This window comes from Nicotiana tomentosiformis, chromosome 2 (genome assembly GCF_000390325.3).
Source record: "Nicotiana tomentosiformis chromosome 2, ASM39032v3, whole genome shotgun sequence".
NCBI classification, from domain to species: Eukaryota; Viridiplantae; Streptophyta; class Magnoliopsida; order Solanales; family Solanaceae; genus Nicotiana; species Nicotiana tomentosiformis.
The window spans coordinates 16,982,459-16,996,668 of record NC_090813.1 but is presented as its reverse complement, the minus strand read 5'-3'; the positions used below and the strand labels follow the sequence as shown (position 1 = coordinate 16,996,668).

General features: G+C 42.3%; 1 protein-coding gene across 1 annotated transcript; it reads left to right on the top strand.

Moving 5' to 3' along the window:
* The first annotated feature begins 11,163 nt into the window (after positions 1 to 11,163).
* LOC138904404 (uncharacterized) lies at positions 11,164 to 11,625 on the top strand. The gene has a single exon (XM_070192906.1). The coding sequence runs from the start codon at positions 11,164 to 11,166 to the stop codon at positions 11,623 to 11,625; it is 462 nt and encodes a 153-aa protein (XP_070049007.1).
* Positions 11,626 to 14,210: the final 2,585 nt, after the last annotated feature.

Sequence of the window (14,210 nt, the reverse complement as noted above, 5' to 3'; positions counted from 1 at the left end):
GCATTATTCACATGGCCATAATGACATCCCCCGACAACAATAGCCAAAATCCCACGCATTTGATGCCCACAACACATCTCATGAAGCATATAAGTCCCGTTTCAGCTCTCGCAATACTGTCACGACAGAAGAGATGTGTAGAAACTCATAACCACCTGCCGAATCACAACTCATGGAGTCTCTCCTCCCGACAAGAACCATTACCTCATTCTGGACTGAATATCGATATTTACTCTTTAATGTGCCTCATATAAATCTGATCGCACTGATCCCAGGTCCAATAATATCGTCCCACCCAGTACAAGGTGCTCCGGCAAGAAGCCACCTCAGGCACTGCCAAAAGTCTCATATGATGCCACCATGTGCCAACAAGTTACAAACTCGAATATGATACATAAGTAAAAACGAACTCTGGAATGAACTACTCAACCCACGTAACTAAGTTAAACAACTGAAAAGACGTTATGAACCTTCCTCAGAAAATGAGAAACAAAACACACAAGAATAGATATTGGGAAACTGTACTCAACATCACACTGTTGCGGCATGCAACCCGATCCACACATGATACCGTTGCGATGCGCAACCCGATCCAACCATGATACTCGTGGTGGCGTGCCACCCGATCCACATATAATAATCTAAAGAAAATACACATCGAGCCGTAACGCTTATACTGACGAAATGCCCGAATATCAACCATAAGCACGCCAAGTGCATAATATAAATCCTGGGGATACGGGTAGCGTCACATGCTATAAAACTCAAGCACAACTAAGGTGCGATATATGATCTGTATCTCGAGAGCCATCCTGCTCACATCACACCATCGCTACGCGGGACCCTAACATATTGTACAAATAATCAAGCCGTCTCACAACCCACATGAAAAAATAAAGTATTACATGGAATAGTTGATGACAGAAGTAACATCCAAAGACCGAAGACTCCTCCGCAAGCAACGTTATGCTGAAATGAACACATTCGGCCCGATATAGAGTACACACTCACATTTAGACCCATTCACGGACCTCAAGCTGATTCTGATCGTACTGTACTGAGCTAATAACCTTTCAAGATCCCACCCCCAAGAATAGCCATTAAATCTGGAACAAACTTCCATAATTCACAACCAATTGAACAGAGCGCCCTTCAAGCACAAATTCTCACATTAGCGATAGGACCACAATCTCCATACTTGGTTCCAATCTTTAATCAATCAAGTGACTACATGTCACACTTATACAATCCTCCCGTGGGATATGCTCCCACGGCCTTCTGCACCAGGTAACAAGTCTGCACATCCATACCACCGGTCATACTAATGTCGTAAAGCGAACGGATCCGCAATTCAGTACACAAAGCCTCTTACACATGACACTGATCTCAGGTGATGCTAAAGATAGTACCAGCTTACTCTAAAAATCTAAATTCTTTCCTGCTCATCTGAACTTGTGACATTCTTGTCGACATCAAACTGTAACCTTAATCCTCAACTTCCAATTCCTATGCCACTCACTGCACCTAACATACCAATATGTGAGAGTACAAGAATTCCATCATGACTCCTGATCCACTAATAGACTAAACACTCCATCACATAGTAACCTTTTACTTAACTCATTTCAAGAGAACCATTGCAACACACGACTGAATTCCCATAACCGCAAAAAATACAATCCTCAAGTAGTGGTCTAAACCACCATAACTCTTTCGGGATCCATCTACACATAACATGCCATAATACACGAATGCCTCCAAATAAAATCAATTACGGCGGCCGTCAAGCCTCGCACGTACCGCCACAAATCACATGTATAACTTAACACGCTAAAGGAACTGATCATTGCCACCATCATGCCAATTCAACCATTGCTCACCGATCCGACTTCTTCTAATTTACTCTGGGCTTGCCTTAGGAATACTAATAGCTCCATTCAAAATATCATGAACCCAAATCCGCACTCATCCTGAGTGACCTTATTTCACGAGACCACGTTGTCTCCAAAACCCACGAACCATCTCATACCCTCTTTATGCGCATATTCGCATCTTAAACTGGTACACCCATTCTAAAAATCCCTCTATGAATCCAAAGTTATTTTCTCCCATTCCTCCAATGCTGTACCGCAGACCGAAGATAACTTAGAACACTCCAAGCCACTTTCATAATCCACTGTTGAAGCTCGATACTTAACCATACTACGAACTCAAAATCCTTAGGCACCTTACTTTAACTTTTGAATCCGCTAGGACCGTTGTTGAGAGTCACCCACTCTGACTTGTTCCCGAATACAATCAAACTCCAAGGCCCTGCTTGCACATGAACACCCTCTCAAAGAAGCAACCGGCTGAATTCCTTTCCTTATACATCACATCCACACGAAGCATAGACTCTGAGTCTTCCCAAAACCTGAACATGAACCGATAAGGCCAAATATAACACATATTCCTCAAATCTTTTTTCTCAAATTACAACTTATGTTTTCTTTTCTTAGTCGTGGTAACGCACCAATACACCGATGACCAGAAACCACACAAGCAGACAACCACGCAATCCAATCATAGACGGTGGGGCTCTCCCACTTAGCTTGAAGCTACAATTACATAAACCTGGGACGCACCGAGATTCCTTCTTCCCCATTGACATCAGCAAAAGTCCAACAATGCATTCCAAGCTCGAAGTCATGTTGCATCCAAATAAAATCCATGGACCTAGTCTATGCCCGCCATGAATTTCCAAATGGCTCCAAACTCTCCTCAAGGCACTTGTCCATCCTACCACAGAACCCATATGTTACTCTACCACAGAACCCATATGTTACTCTACCACTCTCCCACTTTGGTTAAACCCTCTCCTTTAAGCAACTACTCGACTTCTGCTTCTCACACTTGGCCTCCTAGAAATTTAACCACCGCACAACACCTCCCATGTGTCCTTCCTCATCCTTCGCTGCCTAGTTGTTGCCTTAAATAAAAATCTATCTCTGTAGCACTTGAACCAATCGATCGCTACCAACTTTAAACCTTTCCGAAGCTCTTCTTTCTCTAGCCATCACACTAGAAACACCGATTCGATTTCGAAATTTCTATACACCGTTATTTATGACAACCTCTTTTCCGACACCATTTCACAGTACCCCGCCCAGAAGGTGAATTGAAGAAGACCACAACATCAGCGAACTTAATGCATCCAATCAAGGACGACGACACCACATCACATATGAAAATTCAACCGCGCTCGAAATACCATGTCTCGTTACTCCATCAACCCAAACCTGAACATTCGTAGTTCGATTGCCTCTCCTCTACCGGAACTAAATACTGAATCTGTAAGCCATGAAATGAGAAGTCCTTCTATCAAGGCATTTACTGCCGCGATCCATAGATAAGCACCCTACCATTTCACCAACACTATGCGATAGCAATGCACAAATCATCATAACAATCAGTGCCAAATCCCAAACCATAGGCAATACTGATACTGAGCTGAAATGACAGAACGATCTTCCGCAAGGTGACGACAATAGCCAAATCAAATATGTAGGGAGAAACATCCCGCACCACATCTGCAGTACCATTAAAATATCTCGATTCCAAATTTATAACAAGTGCTTCACGTCGTATAAGATTGAATAGGAAGGAAATAAAGGCATAAGCCTCAAAGGAATTAAATCGCACGATGAGGAATCAAGAAGGGAAGTGCTCCTAACATCCCTGTAGCCTCTCGAAGATAAGTACAAACGTCTCCGTACCGATCCGCAAGACTCTATTAGACTTGCACATGACTCGTGAGACCTAAGTGAACCTAGTGCTCTGATACCATTTTGTCACGACCCAAAATCCATAAATGGTCGTGATGGCACCTAACACCGCTGCCAGGAGAAGCAAACAATAGTTGATTAACTCGATTATTCATTTTTGTATTTTGAAATGAAAATTTTCCTTCAATTAAATAATCAGAAATAAAATTTGCAGAGTAATGATAATATTTTCCCAATTACAATACTGAGCAACTCATAAGTACCCCCAAAACCCGGTGTCACAAGTGCATGAGCATCAACTAGGAAGTAAAATAAAATAAAATACAGCATCTGTTCGGAATACAAATTAGACAGGAAAAATACAAATAACCCTGGAGGAGACTCTGCTGGCTGTGGATCGTAACCTGAAATGTAGCTCGCGGCAAGTCCCAGTATCATCCGTGCCTCCGTGCCCAAAGGAACACCGGACATAAAAGTACCTGCATAAAAATGTGCAGCAAGTATAGCATGAGTACGTAAATCCACGTGTACCCAGTAAGTATCTAGCCTAACCCCGGAGGAGTAGTGATAAGGGGTCGACATCGACACTCACTAGTAGTCCAATAATATCAGGTACAGTAAGGATGTGAACAAATATGAGGCAAAGTAAATAAATGAAATAAAGAACTGTAAATCTGTGGTACAATTATCCTGCTTACAATAAACTCAAGCTCTTAATTAGCAATTCCTCCTCAAATCGGAGCATACACACACACAGCCACACACACCCACACCCACCCCCACACACACACACACACACACACACACATATATATATATATATATATATATATATATATATATATATATATGTATAATGGACCTCACCAGATAGGTTGTTATAATTCGAATCAGGGAAAGACTCACAGAAATTCTGGCTTCTTGCCAAATATTACGCACGATTCCATGAGGATATTTTTATAGAAATGCTGAGGCGTACGGACCGATCCAACATAAATATTAAACGGTGCATTGCCGAGGGTCGAACGGCACGAACCATAGATGCATCTATTAAACTGCTGAGGTGAACGGCCCACTCCCATGAGAGTGTGGTACATAAATCCTATCCAGGCAAATGACCCGATCCCATTAGAATAAGAATTACATAATCCTTCTGAGGCAATCGGCCCGATCCCATTAGAATTAGGAGCTTTGACGGGTCCGTGACCCCACTCATGAATAAATGTGTGAGTTGTAATTTCATTAACAAAAACCTTTCAATGAAACATAAATATCACAGAAACATGTCGTAAGAGGATTAAAAATTTTCAGTGACTAATCATGAACTGGTGAAGTCTCTACAATAGCAAGTCTAGTCTCAAGTAGTAACGTAAAACAGAGGAATTTAATAGGCGAGAGACTGCTCAAATAGTACAGCTATAGCATGATGTGAACCTAAGCCAACCCGGACAATAACATGAATGTAGCTACGTACAGGCTATCATCACCTCGAGCGTACGTAGCCCCCACAACAAGTAGCACCCATCAATATACAACACCTAGGGGTAATTTTCCCCTCACAGAGTTAGACAGGAGACTTACCTCGCTCTGAAATTTCATAACCGGCTCTAAAGCCCTCTAACACCTCAAACCGATGCCCATTGCTTCAAAACTAGTCAAACAATGTGCAAACCAATAAAAATATACTCTAATACTCATAACAAATCAATTTAGACAAATTTCCAACTCCGCTCGAAAAGCCGATAAAGCAACCCTCGGGCCCATCTGGACGTGCTCCAAATCCCAGAATCACCATACTGAGCTATTTTCAGACTCAAAATCCCAAACGGACGTCAATAATATTGAAATGCACTTCAACCCAAATTTATGAAATTCTTCCAAAATGCCATTCTTCCACAATAGGCGCTGAAACGCTTCCGGGTCGACCCCTCGTTACTACTTCTTCGAGGTTAGACTAGATACTTACTGGGTATATGTTATTTATGTACTCACACTACACTTATGCACTAACTGTGCAAGATCTGAGGCAGGTGCACCCGGTAGTTATCCCAGCGCATACCCCTTATACTTCGAGACTTAGTGGTGAGCTGCATTCCGAGTCCGTTCTGCAGCACCTGGAGTCTCTCTTTTGCTTTTATTTTCTATCTATTCCATTTCAAATTTTAGTTTAGTATTTTTTATATTTTACTATTAGCTCATACACTTGTGACACCAGGTCTTGAAAATCTTGCTAGTAGACATATGATGATTTTTAGAGTATCTAGTTCATCACACTTGTCCTTATGATTGTTCGCACTTTATTTTATCAAATCTCTCACCTCTCACTGATTTAATAATTAAAAATCGACTATTTCTAAAATGTTAAAAAGGGATAATTACACGGTTAGTTCACCGTTGGCTTTCCTAGCGGCGATGTTGGGCGCGATCATGGCCTATAGGGAAATTGGGTCATGACAAAAAATCAATGGGAAAATATAATTATTGGGAAAAATAAATTACAAGTGACTTACCTCAAGAATCCCTTCAAAGTCCCTCTCAAAATTGCCTAATCCCGAGCTTGGAATGTTCAAAAATGAAGAAAATCCCGGAACCCTCATTTTTAATACACTGCCCAGCCTTTTCGCTTCTGTGGCTCACTTTCCTGCACCTGCGGATCCGCTTTTTCGGGCACACCTCCGCTTCTGTGGACCAGCCTCACCAGGCCCCTCTTTGCTTCTGCGATACTTCCTCCGTATCTGCAAACTCGTAGGTGCGAAAATTCCCTTCGCACCTGCGCAACTCCCCCAGTTGGCCAAACTCCGCTTCTACGCTCAATGCGCCACATCTGCGACCACACAGGTGCGGAAAATCACCTCGCACCTGGGACCTTTGCCTATTTCTTCCCAGGCCGCTTCTGCGAGCTCGCATCAGTGGTCAAAACTCTACAGGTGCGATCGCACCAGTCCTGGTGCACTTCAGCAGTCCTTCAAATTCCAAATCTTGATTCGTTAACCATCCGAACTCCACCCGAGGCCCCCAGGACATCAAAGAAATATACCAACAAGTCCTAAAATACGATACGAACTTAGTCAAGCCCTCAAATCACATCAAACAATATAAAAAGCACGAATGGAACCCCAATTCAAGCCTATTGAAACTAAGGGATTCCAACTTCTATAAACGACGCCAAAACCTATCAAATCACGTCTGATTGACCTCAAATTTTGCACACAAGCTACAAATAACACCAAGGACCTACTCCAACTCCCGAAACCCTAATCCGATCCCAGTAACCACAAATTTCACTCTCGGTCAAACTTCCAAATTTCTAATATTCGTCATTTCAAGCCTAATTCAACTATAGACCCCCAAATCACAATCCGGACATGCTCCTAAGTCCAATATCACCCAACGGAGCTAACGATACCATCAAAACTCTATTTCGGAGTCTTTACATATAAGTCAACATTCGGTCAACCTTTTCAATTTAAGCTTCCAACCTTGAGACTAAGTGTCTCAACCCATTCTGAAACCTCCCCGAACCCGAGGCCACTATCCCGGCAAGTTACATAGCAGTTATAAAAAATAGAATGAGTAGTAAATGTAGGAACGAGGCTACAATTCTCAAAACAACCGGCCAGGTCATTACAACTTTCGTGTTATCGATGTCCGTTTGGGGTTTCGAGCCTTGGGATATGTTCGCATCTTAATTTATGACTTGCAAGTAAAGTTTGGTGTCATTCCGGGATTTTTAATATAATTCGGACCCGTTCGATGAAGTTTAAAGTTTGAAAGTTCAAAGAAAGGTTTCAATCATCAATTCATAATTTTGATGTTATTTCCCGTGATTTGAGGTTTCGACTAAGTTCATATCATGTTTTAGAATGCGTTGGTATGTGTAACGACCCGACTGATTATTTTGAGTATTACAGCCCTGTTTCCCCAATTACTGCTCAATTTGTGCTTTACAGTTATTGTATGACTTGCCTGGGTTATTGGTTCGGATCCGGTGAGGTTTTGGAATAAATTCGAACACTTAGTTTTTAGGTTTAAAGCTTGAGTTGAAATAGTGACCGGTTGTCGACTTAAGTGTAAACGACCCCGGAATAGAGTTTTGATGATTCCAATAGCTCCGTATGGTAATTTTGGACTTAGGAGCATGTCCGGAAAATTATTTGGAAGCCCATAGCTAAATTAGGCTTGAAATGGCAAAAATAGAAATTTAAGTTTGAACGTTTAACCGGGGAGTTGACTTTTAATATAGGAGTCAGAATCCAGTTTTGAAAATTTTTATAGCTCCGTTATGTCATTTATGACTTGTGTGCAAAATTTGATGTCAATCAGAATTGAATTAATAGGTTTCGGCATTGAATGTAGAAGTTGAAATTCGATAGTTTTTGTTAAGCTTGAATTGGGGTGTGATTTGTGATTTTAGCATTGTTTGATGTGATTTGAGGTTTCGACAAAGTTCGTATGATGTTTTAGGACTTTTTGGTGTATTTGGTTGAGGTCCCGGAGGCCTCGATTGAGTTTCAGATGGTTAATGGATCGAAATTTAGACTTAAACAGCTGCTGGAATTTTCTGATGCCTGTATCTCGTTTCCTTCATCGCGTTCGCGAGGGGATTCTCGCGTTCGCGAAGAGGAAATTTGGACTGGCCCATTTTGTGATTCACGTTCGCGATCGAGGGAACGCGTTCGCAAAGGGTCGAGGGGCAAAGATACGCGTTCGCGATCGAGGACTCGCATTCGTGAAAGGGAAAACCGTCCTGGGGGAAATTGGTCTTCGTGTTCGCGAGACTAGGCTCGCGTTAGAGAAGGAGGAAATCTGGGTAGCACAATTTTGTGCTTCACGAACGCGAGGAAGCTTCCGCGTTCGCGAAGAAGAAACGCCTGGACAGAAACTTTAAGTTCTAAAAATGGGACTTCGTCCCATTTTCTATTTTTGACAAATTGGAGCTCGGGAAGAGGCGATTTATGGTAAATTTTCAAGGAAAACAATGGGGGTAAGTGTTCTTAACTCAATTTTGGTTAAATTACCCGAATCTATGGTTGTTTTTAACATTTAATTGGTGAATTAAGTTGAAGAAAAATTTAGAAAACCCTTTTTGTATAATTTGAAGATTTGAGGGTTGAGTTGATGTCGGAATTGAGTAATTTTGGTATGGTTGGACTCGTGGTTGAATGGGCGTTCATATTTTATAACTTTTGTCGAGTTCCGAGACATAAGCCCCACAGGCGATTTTTGAGTGGAATTTCGAATTTTGTTTGAAAATTAGTATTTTCATATGGAATTAATTCCTATAATTTGTATTGATTTAATCGAAATATTTATGACTAGATTCGAGGCGTTCGGAGGCTGATTCGCTAGGCAAAGGCATTGCAGAGTAAAGAATTACACGGTTTGAGGTAAGTAACACTTCTAAACTTGGTTCTGAGGGTATGAATCCCCGAATATAAATTGTTTGGAGGTGACACACACAATAGGTGACGAGCGTGTGGATGTGCACCATAGAAATTGTAACTTGAATAAATCATGTGAAGTTGTAAAATTAAAGAATCATGTTATTACCCGAATATTCTCCACATGTTAGGAAATTAAGCCGATACTCGCATTAAAGATCGTGATTAGGCTACGTGCCGATATGTTTGGGACCCACAGGATCATGTTGCTGTTGAATTTTATTGTTTTGAAATGTATATTTCATACTCAGTCATGTTCATCCATTGTGAGGATATTTATGGGATTGGGGCTGCCCGCCTGCAGCAGACCATATTGGCTTTATATTATTATTATATGGAATGGGGTTGCCCGCCTGCAGCAGGCCTTATAGGCTTTATCATTATATGGATCGTGGCCGCCAGCCTGCAGCAGGCCATATCGGCTTTATATAACTCTTGGGCTGAAGGAGCCCCTCCGGAGTCCGCACCCCCTACAGTGAGCGTAGATGATTTATGTATACTAGATGGACTTCCCAAAGCATGGACTTGCCTTACTTATTTATATTTGTGATGAATTTTCTATGACATGGATCTTGTCTGAATCATTTACATTTGGGGATAAATTTCCCCAGGACAGGATTGGCCTTATACGGTACTGAGTGACTGACTATCAGTCGATGCATATATATATATATATATATATATATATATATATATATATATATATATATATATATATATATATATATATATACATTTAAGGGATGGAATATCCCTAAGCTGGATTGGCCATAAACAATACCGAGAGACCGAGTTATTAGTGATCGTGAGTACACGAGGCTTTCCACTGAGATGTCATATTCCTCATATCATGCAGTATTGATCTATTTTTTTTCCTGTTTGAGTTTAACTGTTAAACTTGAAAGCATGCCTACATTTCTGTACCATTATTTATATATTGGACTGTACCTGCAGAGCTCGTCACTACTTTCAGCCTAGAGGTTAGTGTTATTACTTATTGAGTTGGATGTACTTATACTACACTCTGCACCTCGTGTGCAGATCCCTGTGCTTTCTGACACGGCGACTACTAGATTTCAGAGTGCTATAAGTTGGAGACTATCAAGGTAGCTGCCTGGCGTCCACTAACATTGACTCTTTTTCTTTCAATTATTGTACTGTTCTATACTTTCAGACAGTGTTTTTATCATTCAGACTTTGTATTCATTTATATGCTCATGTATTCAGAGACACCAGGTTTTGGGAGTGTTTTATATCCATATTTGTGAGGTTTTCTATTGCATTCAAACATAATGTTTTCAAACTTAAAAGATATTGTATTTTATTGAGGTTGTCGGCTTGCCTAGTATTGAGATAGGCGCTATCACGACATGCACATTTTGGGTCATGACAAGTTGGTATCAGAGCCTAGGTTACATAGGTCTCACGAGTCATGAGCAGGTTTAGTAGAGTCTTGCGGATTGGTACGGAGATGTATGTACTTATCTTCAAGAGGCTGCCAAACCCTTAGGAAAAATTTCACTTTCTTGCTCGTACTCCAGAGCAGGTAGTGCAGGGACTTCAGATACCGGGGACACCACTAGTCCAGCTGTTTGCACCTGATCAGGCCCAGGTGATTCCCGTTATGGCCGATGATGGGCAGAGGAGACTTGAGAGATTTGGAAGGTTACGACCTCCATCATTTAGCGGCTGAGTCAGAGGATGCTCAGGGTTTTATGGATAAATGCCAGCGGATGCTTCAGACAACAGGTATTCTGGAGACCAATGGGGTCTCGTTCACTACTTTTCAGTTTTCTGGGGCTGCCTTCAGATGGTGGGAGATTTATGAGAGGAGCAGACCAGTTGGTGCAGCACCACTTTCATGGCATGAGTTTTCCGTATTATTTCTGGAGAAGTTTGTGCCATAGACCCGCAGAGAGGAACTTCGCAGGTAGTTTAAGTATTTACGTCAGAAGGATATGTCCGTGACTCAGTATCAGATGCGGTTTTCAAAGTTGGCCCGTCATGCAGTTTGGTTGGTTCCGACTGAGAGAGAGAGGATCAGGATGTTCATTAATGGCCTCAACCAGCAATTCCATTTTGTTATGACTCTGGGAGATGTAGCAGGTGCTAGATTCGTTGAGGTGGTTGAAAGTGCTCGACGCCTAGAGATGGTCCGTACTCAAGAGCGTGAGGAGAGGGAGGCCAAGAGGTCTCGTGGTCCGGGTAAGTCCAGCAGTGTTCCTTCTGGGGGACAACCCTATCACAGCAAGGGTCGTCCTTATAAGCCCGCTCAGATGGCCCGTTCAGCTCATCGTGGTGCATCAGCTAGCAATGGTCCATACAGTGCTCGACAAAGTCAGTCTTCTCTTGGTGCACTTCCAACTCAGAGTCCATCTCGTGCACCATCAGTTCAGGGTTTATCTGTACTAGGTTCTTAAGGTAGCTATTCTAGTTCTCGAGGTTTGCCTCAGAACTCCCCACTATTTTTCGAGAGGGATTGCCATGAGTGTGGAGAGCTGGGTCATGTGAGGAAATATTGTCCCTGCTTTTTGCGAGGTCCAGTTCAGCAGAGGAGTCAGGCTATGACTTTTGCACTAGTTGCTCTACCACCCACCCAGTCAGCTCGGGGTGAGGCTCAGTCAGCTAGGGGTCACCTAAGAGAGGGAGGCCGATTAGGTGGTGGTCAGGCTCGATTCTATGATTTCCCTGCCATGCCAGATACCGTTGCTTCTGATGTAGTGATCATAGGTATTGTCTCAATGTGCCATAGGGAAGCTTCTATATTATTTGACCCTGGTTCCACATATTCGTACGTTTTATCATATTATGTTCATTATCTGGATTATGCTACGTGAGTCCTTAGTTTCCCCTGTTTGTGGATCCACATCGGTGGGTGATACTATTATTGTGGACCGTGTATATCGGTCGTGTGTGGTAACTATTGGGGGACTGGAGACCAGAGTTGATCTCTTATTGCTTAGTATGGTTGTTTTTATGTAATTTTGGGTATGGACTGGTTGTCTCCATGTCATGCTATTCTGGACTGTCACGCGAAACTGGTGACGTTGGCGATACCAGGATTGCCAAAGGTTGAGTGGAGAGGTTCTCCAGATTATGTTCCCAGCAGAGTAATATCTTACTTGAAGGCTCAACAGATGGTTGAGAAGGGGTATTTGTCATATTTGGTCTTTGTGAGAGATGTTGATGCAGACACTCCTACTATTGACTCTGTACCAGTAATGCGGGATTTTCCGGATGTATTTCCTGCAGACCTGCCAGGTATGCCACCCGATAGGGATATTGATTTTGGTATTGATTTGGTGCCGGGCATTCAGCCCATTTCTTTTCCTCCGTATAGTACGACACCAGCTGAATTGAGAGAATTGAAAGAGAAACTTCAGGAACTTCTTGATAGGGGGTTTATTAGGCCTAGTGTGTCACCTTGGGGTGCACCGGTTCTTTTTGTGAAAAAGAAAGATGGTACTATACGGATTTGCATCGACTACAGGCAGTTGAACAAAGTTACAATCAAGAATAAGTATCCTTTGCCGCGTATTGATGATTTAATTTACCAACTTGAGGGAGTGAGGGTATTCTCTAAAATTGATTTGAGGTCTGGGTATCACCAGTTAAAGATTCGGGATTCGGATATTCTAAAGACGATGTTCAGGACTCGTTATAGTTACTATGAATTTCTCGTGATGTCTTTTGGGCTGGCCAATGCCCCAACAACATTTATGCACTTGATAAATAGTGTATTCCAGCCACATCTTGACTCATTCATCGTAGTATTTATTGATGATATCCTGGTGTACTCACGTAGCCAGGAGGAGCATGCCCGACACTTGAGAATTGTACTACAGAGGCTGAGAGAGGAGAAACTTTATGCCAAATTCTCTAAGTGTGAGTTCTGGCTTATCTCGGTGGAATTCTTGGGACACATAGTGTCCAGTGAAGGAATTAAGGTGGATCCAAAGAAAATAGAGGCAGTTCAGAGTTAGCACTGGTCATCTTCAGCTACTGAGATTTGGAGTTTTCTTGGCTTGGCTGGTTATTATTGTTGCTTTGTGGAGGGTTTTTCATCTATTGCATCGCCCCTGACTAAATTGACCCAGAAGGGTGCTCCATTCAGGTGGTCGGTTGAGTGTGAAGAGAGCTTCCAGAAGCTCAAGACTGCCTTGACCATAGCTCCGGTTCTAGTTTTTCCTTCAGCCTCAGGCTCTTATACAGTGTATTATGATGCTTCTCAAATTGGTATTGGGTGTGTCTTAATGCAGGAGGGTAGAGTAATTTGTTATGCTTAGCGCCAGTTGAAGCCACATGGAAAGAACTACCTTGTCCATGATTTAGAATTGGCAGCCATTGTTCATGCATTAAAAATTTGGAGGCACTATCTTTATGGTGTGTCTTGTGAGGTATTTACAGATCATCAGTCTTCATCACTTATTCAAACAGAAGGATCTAAATTTGAGGCAGTGAAGAAGGTTGGAGCTGCTAAAGGACTATGATATCACTATTCTGCATCATCTCGGGATGGCCAATATGGTGGCCGATGCCTTGAGTAGGAAGGCTCTAAGTATGGGTAACCTTGCATTCATTCATGTTGGTGAAAGGCCTTTTGCAGTTGATGTTCAGACCTTGGCTAATCAGTTCGTGAGGTTAGATGTTTCAGAGCCCAGTCAGGTTCTAGCTTGTGTGGTTTCTCGGTCTTCCTTATGTGACCGCATCAGAGAGAGCCAGTATGATGATCCCCATTTGCTTGTCCTTAAGGACCCGGTTCAGCACGGTGATGGCAGAGATGTTACTATTGGAGATGATGGGGTATTGGGGATGTATGGTCGTATTTGTGTAAGTGTGGATGGGCTGCGTGAATTGATTCTTGAGGAAGCCCATAGTTTATGGTATTCCATTCATCCGGGTGCCGCTATGATCTACCAAGACTTGAGGCAACACTATTGGTGGAGAAAAATGAAGAAATATATAGTTAGGTTTGTAGCTCGGTATTTAAATTGTCAACAGGTGA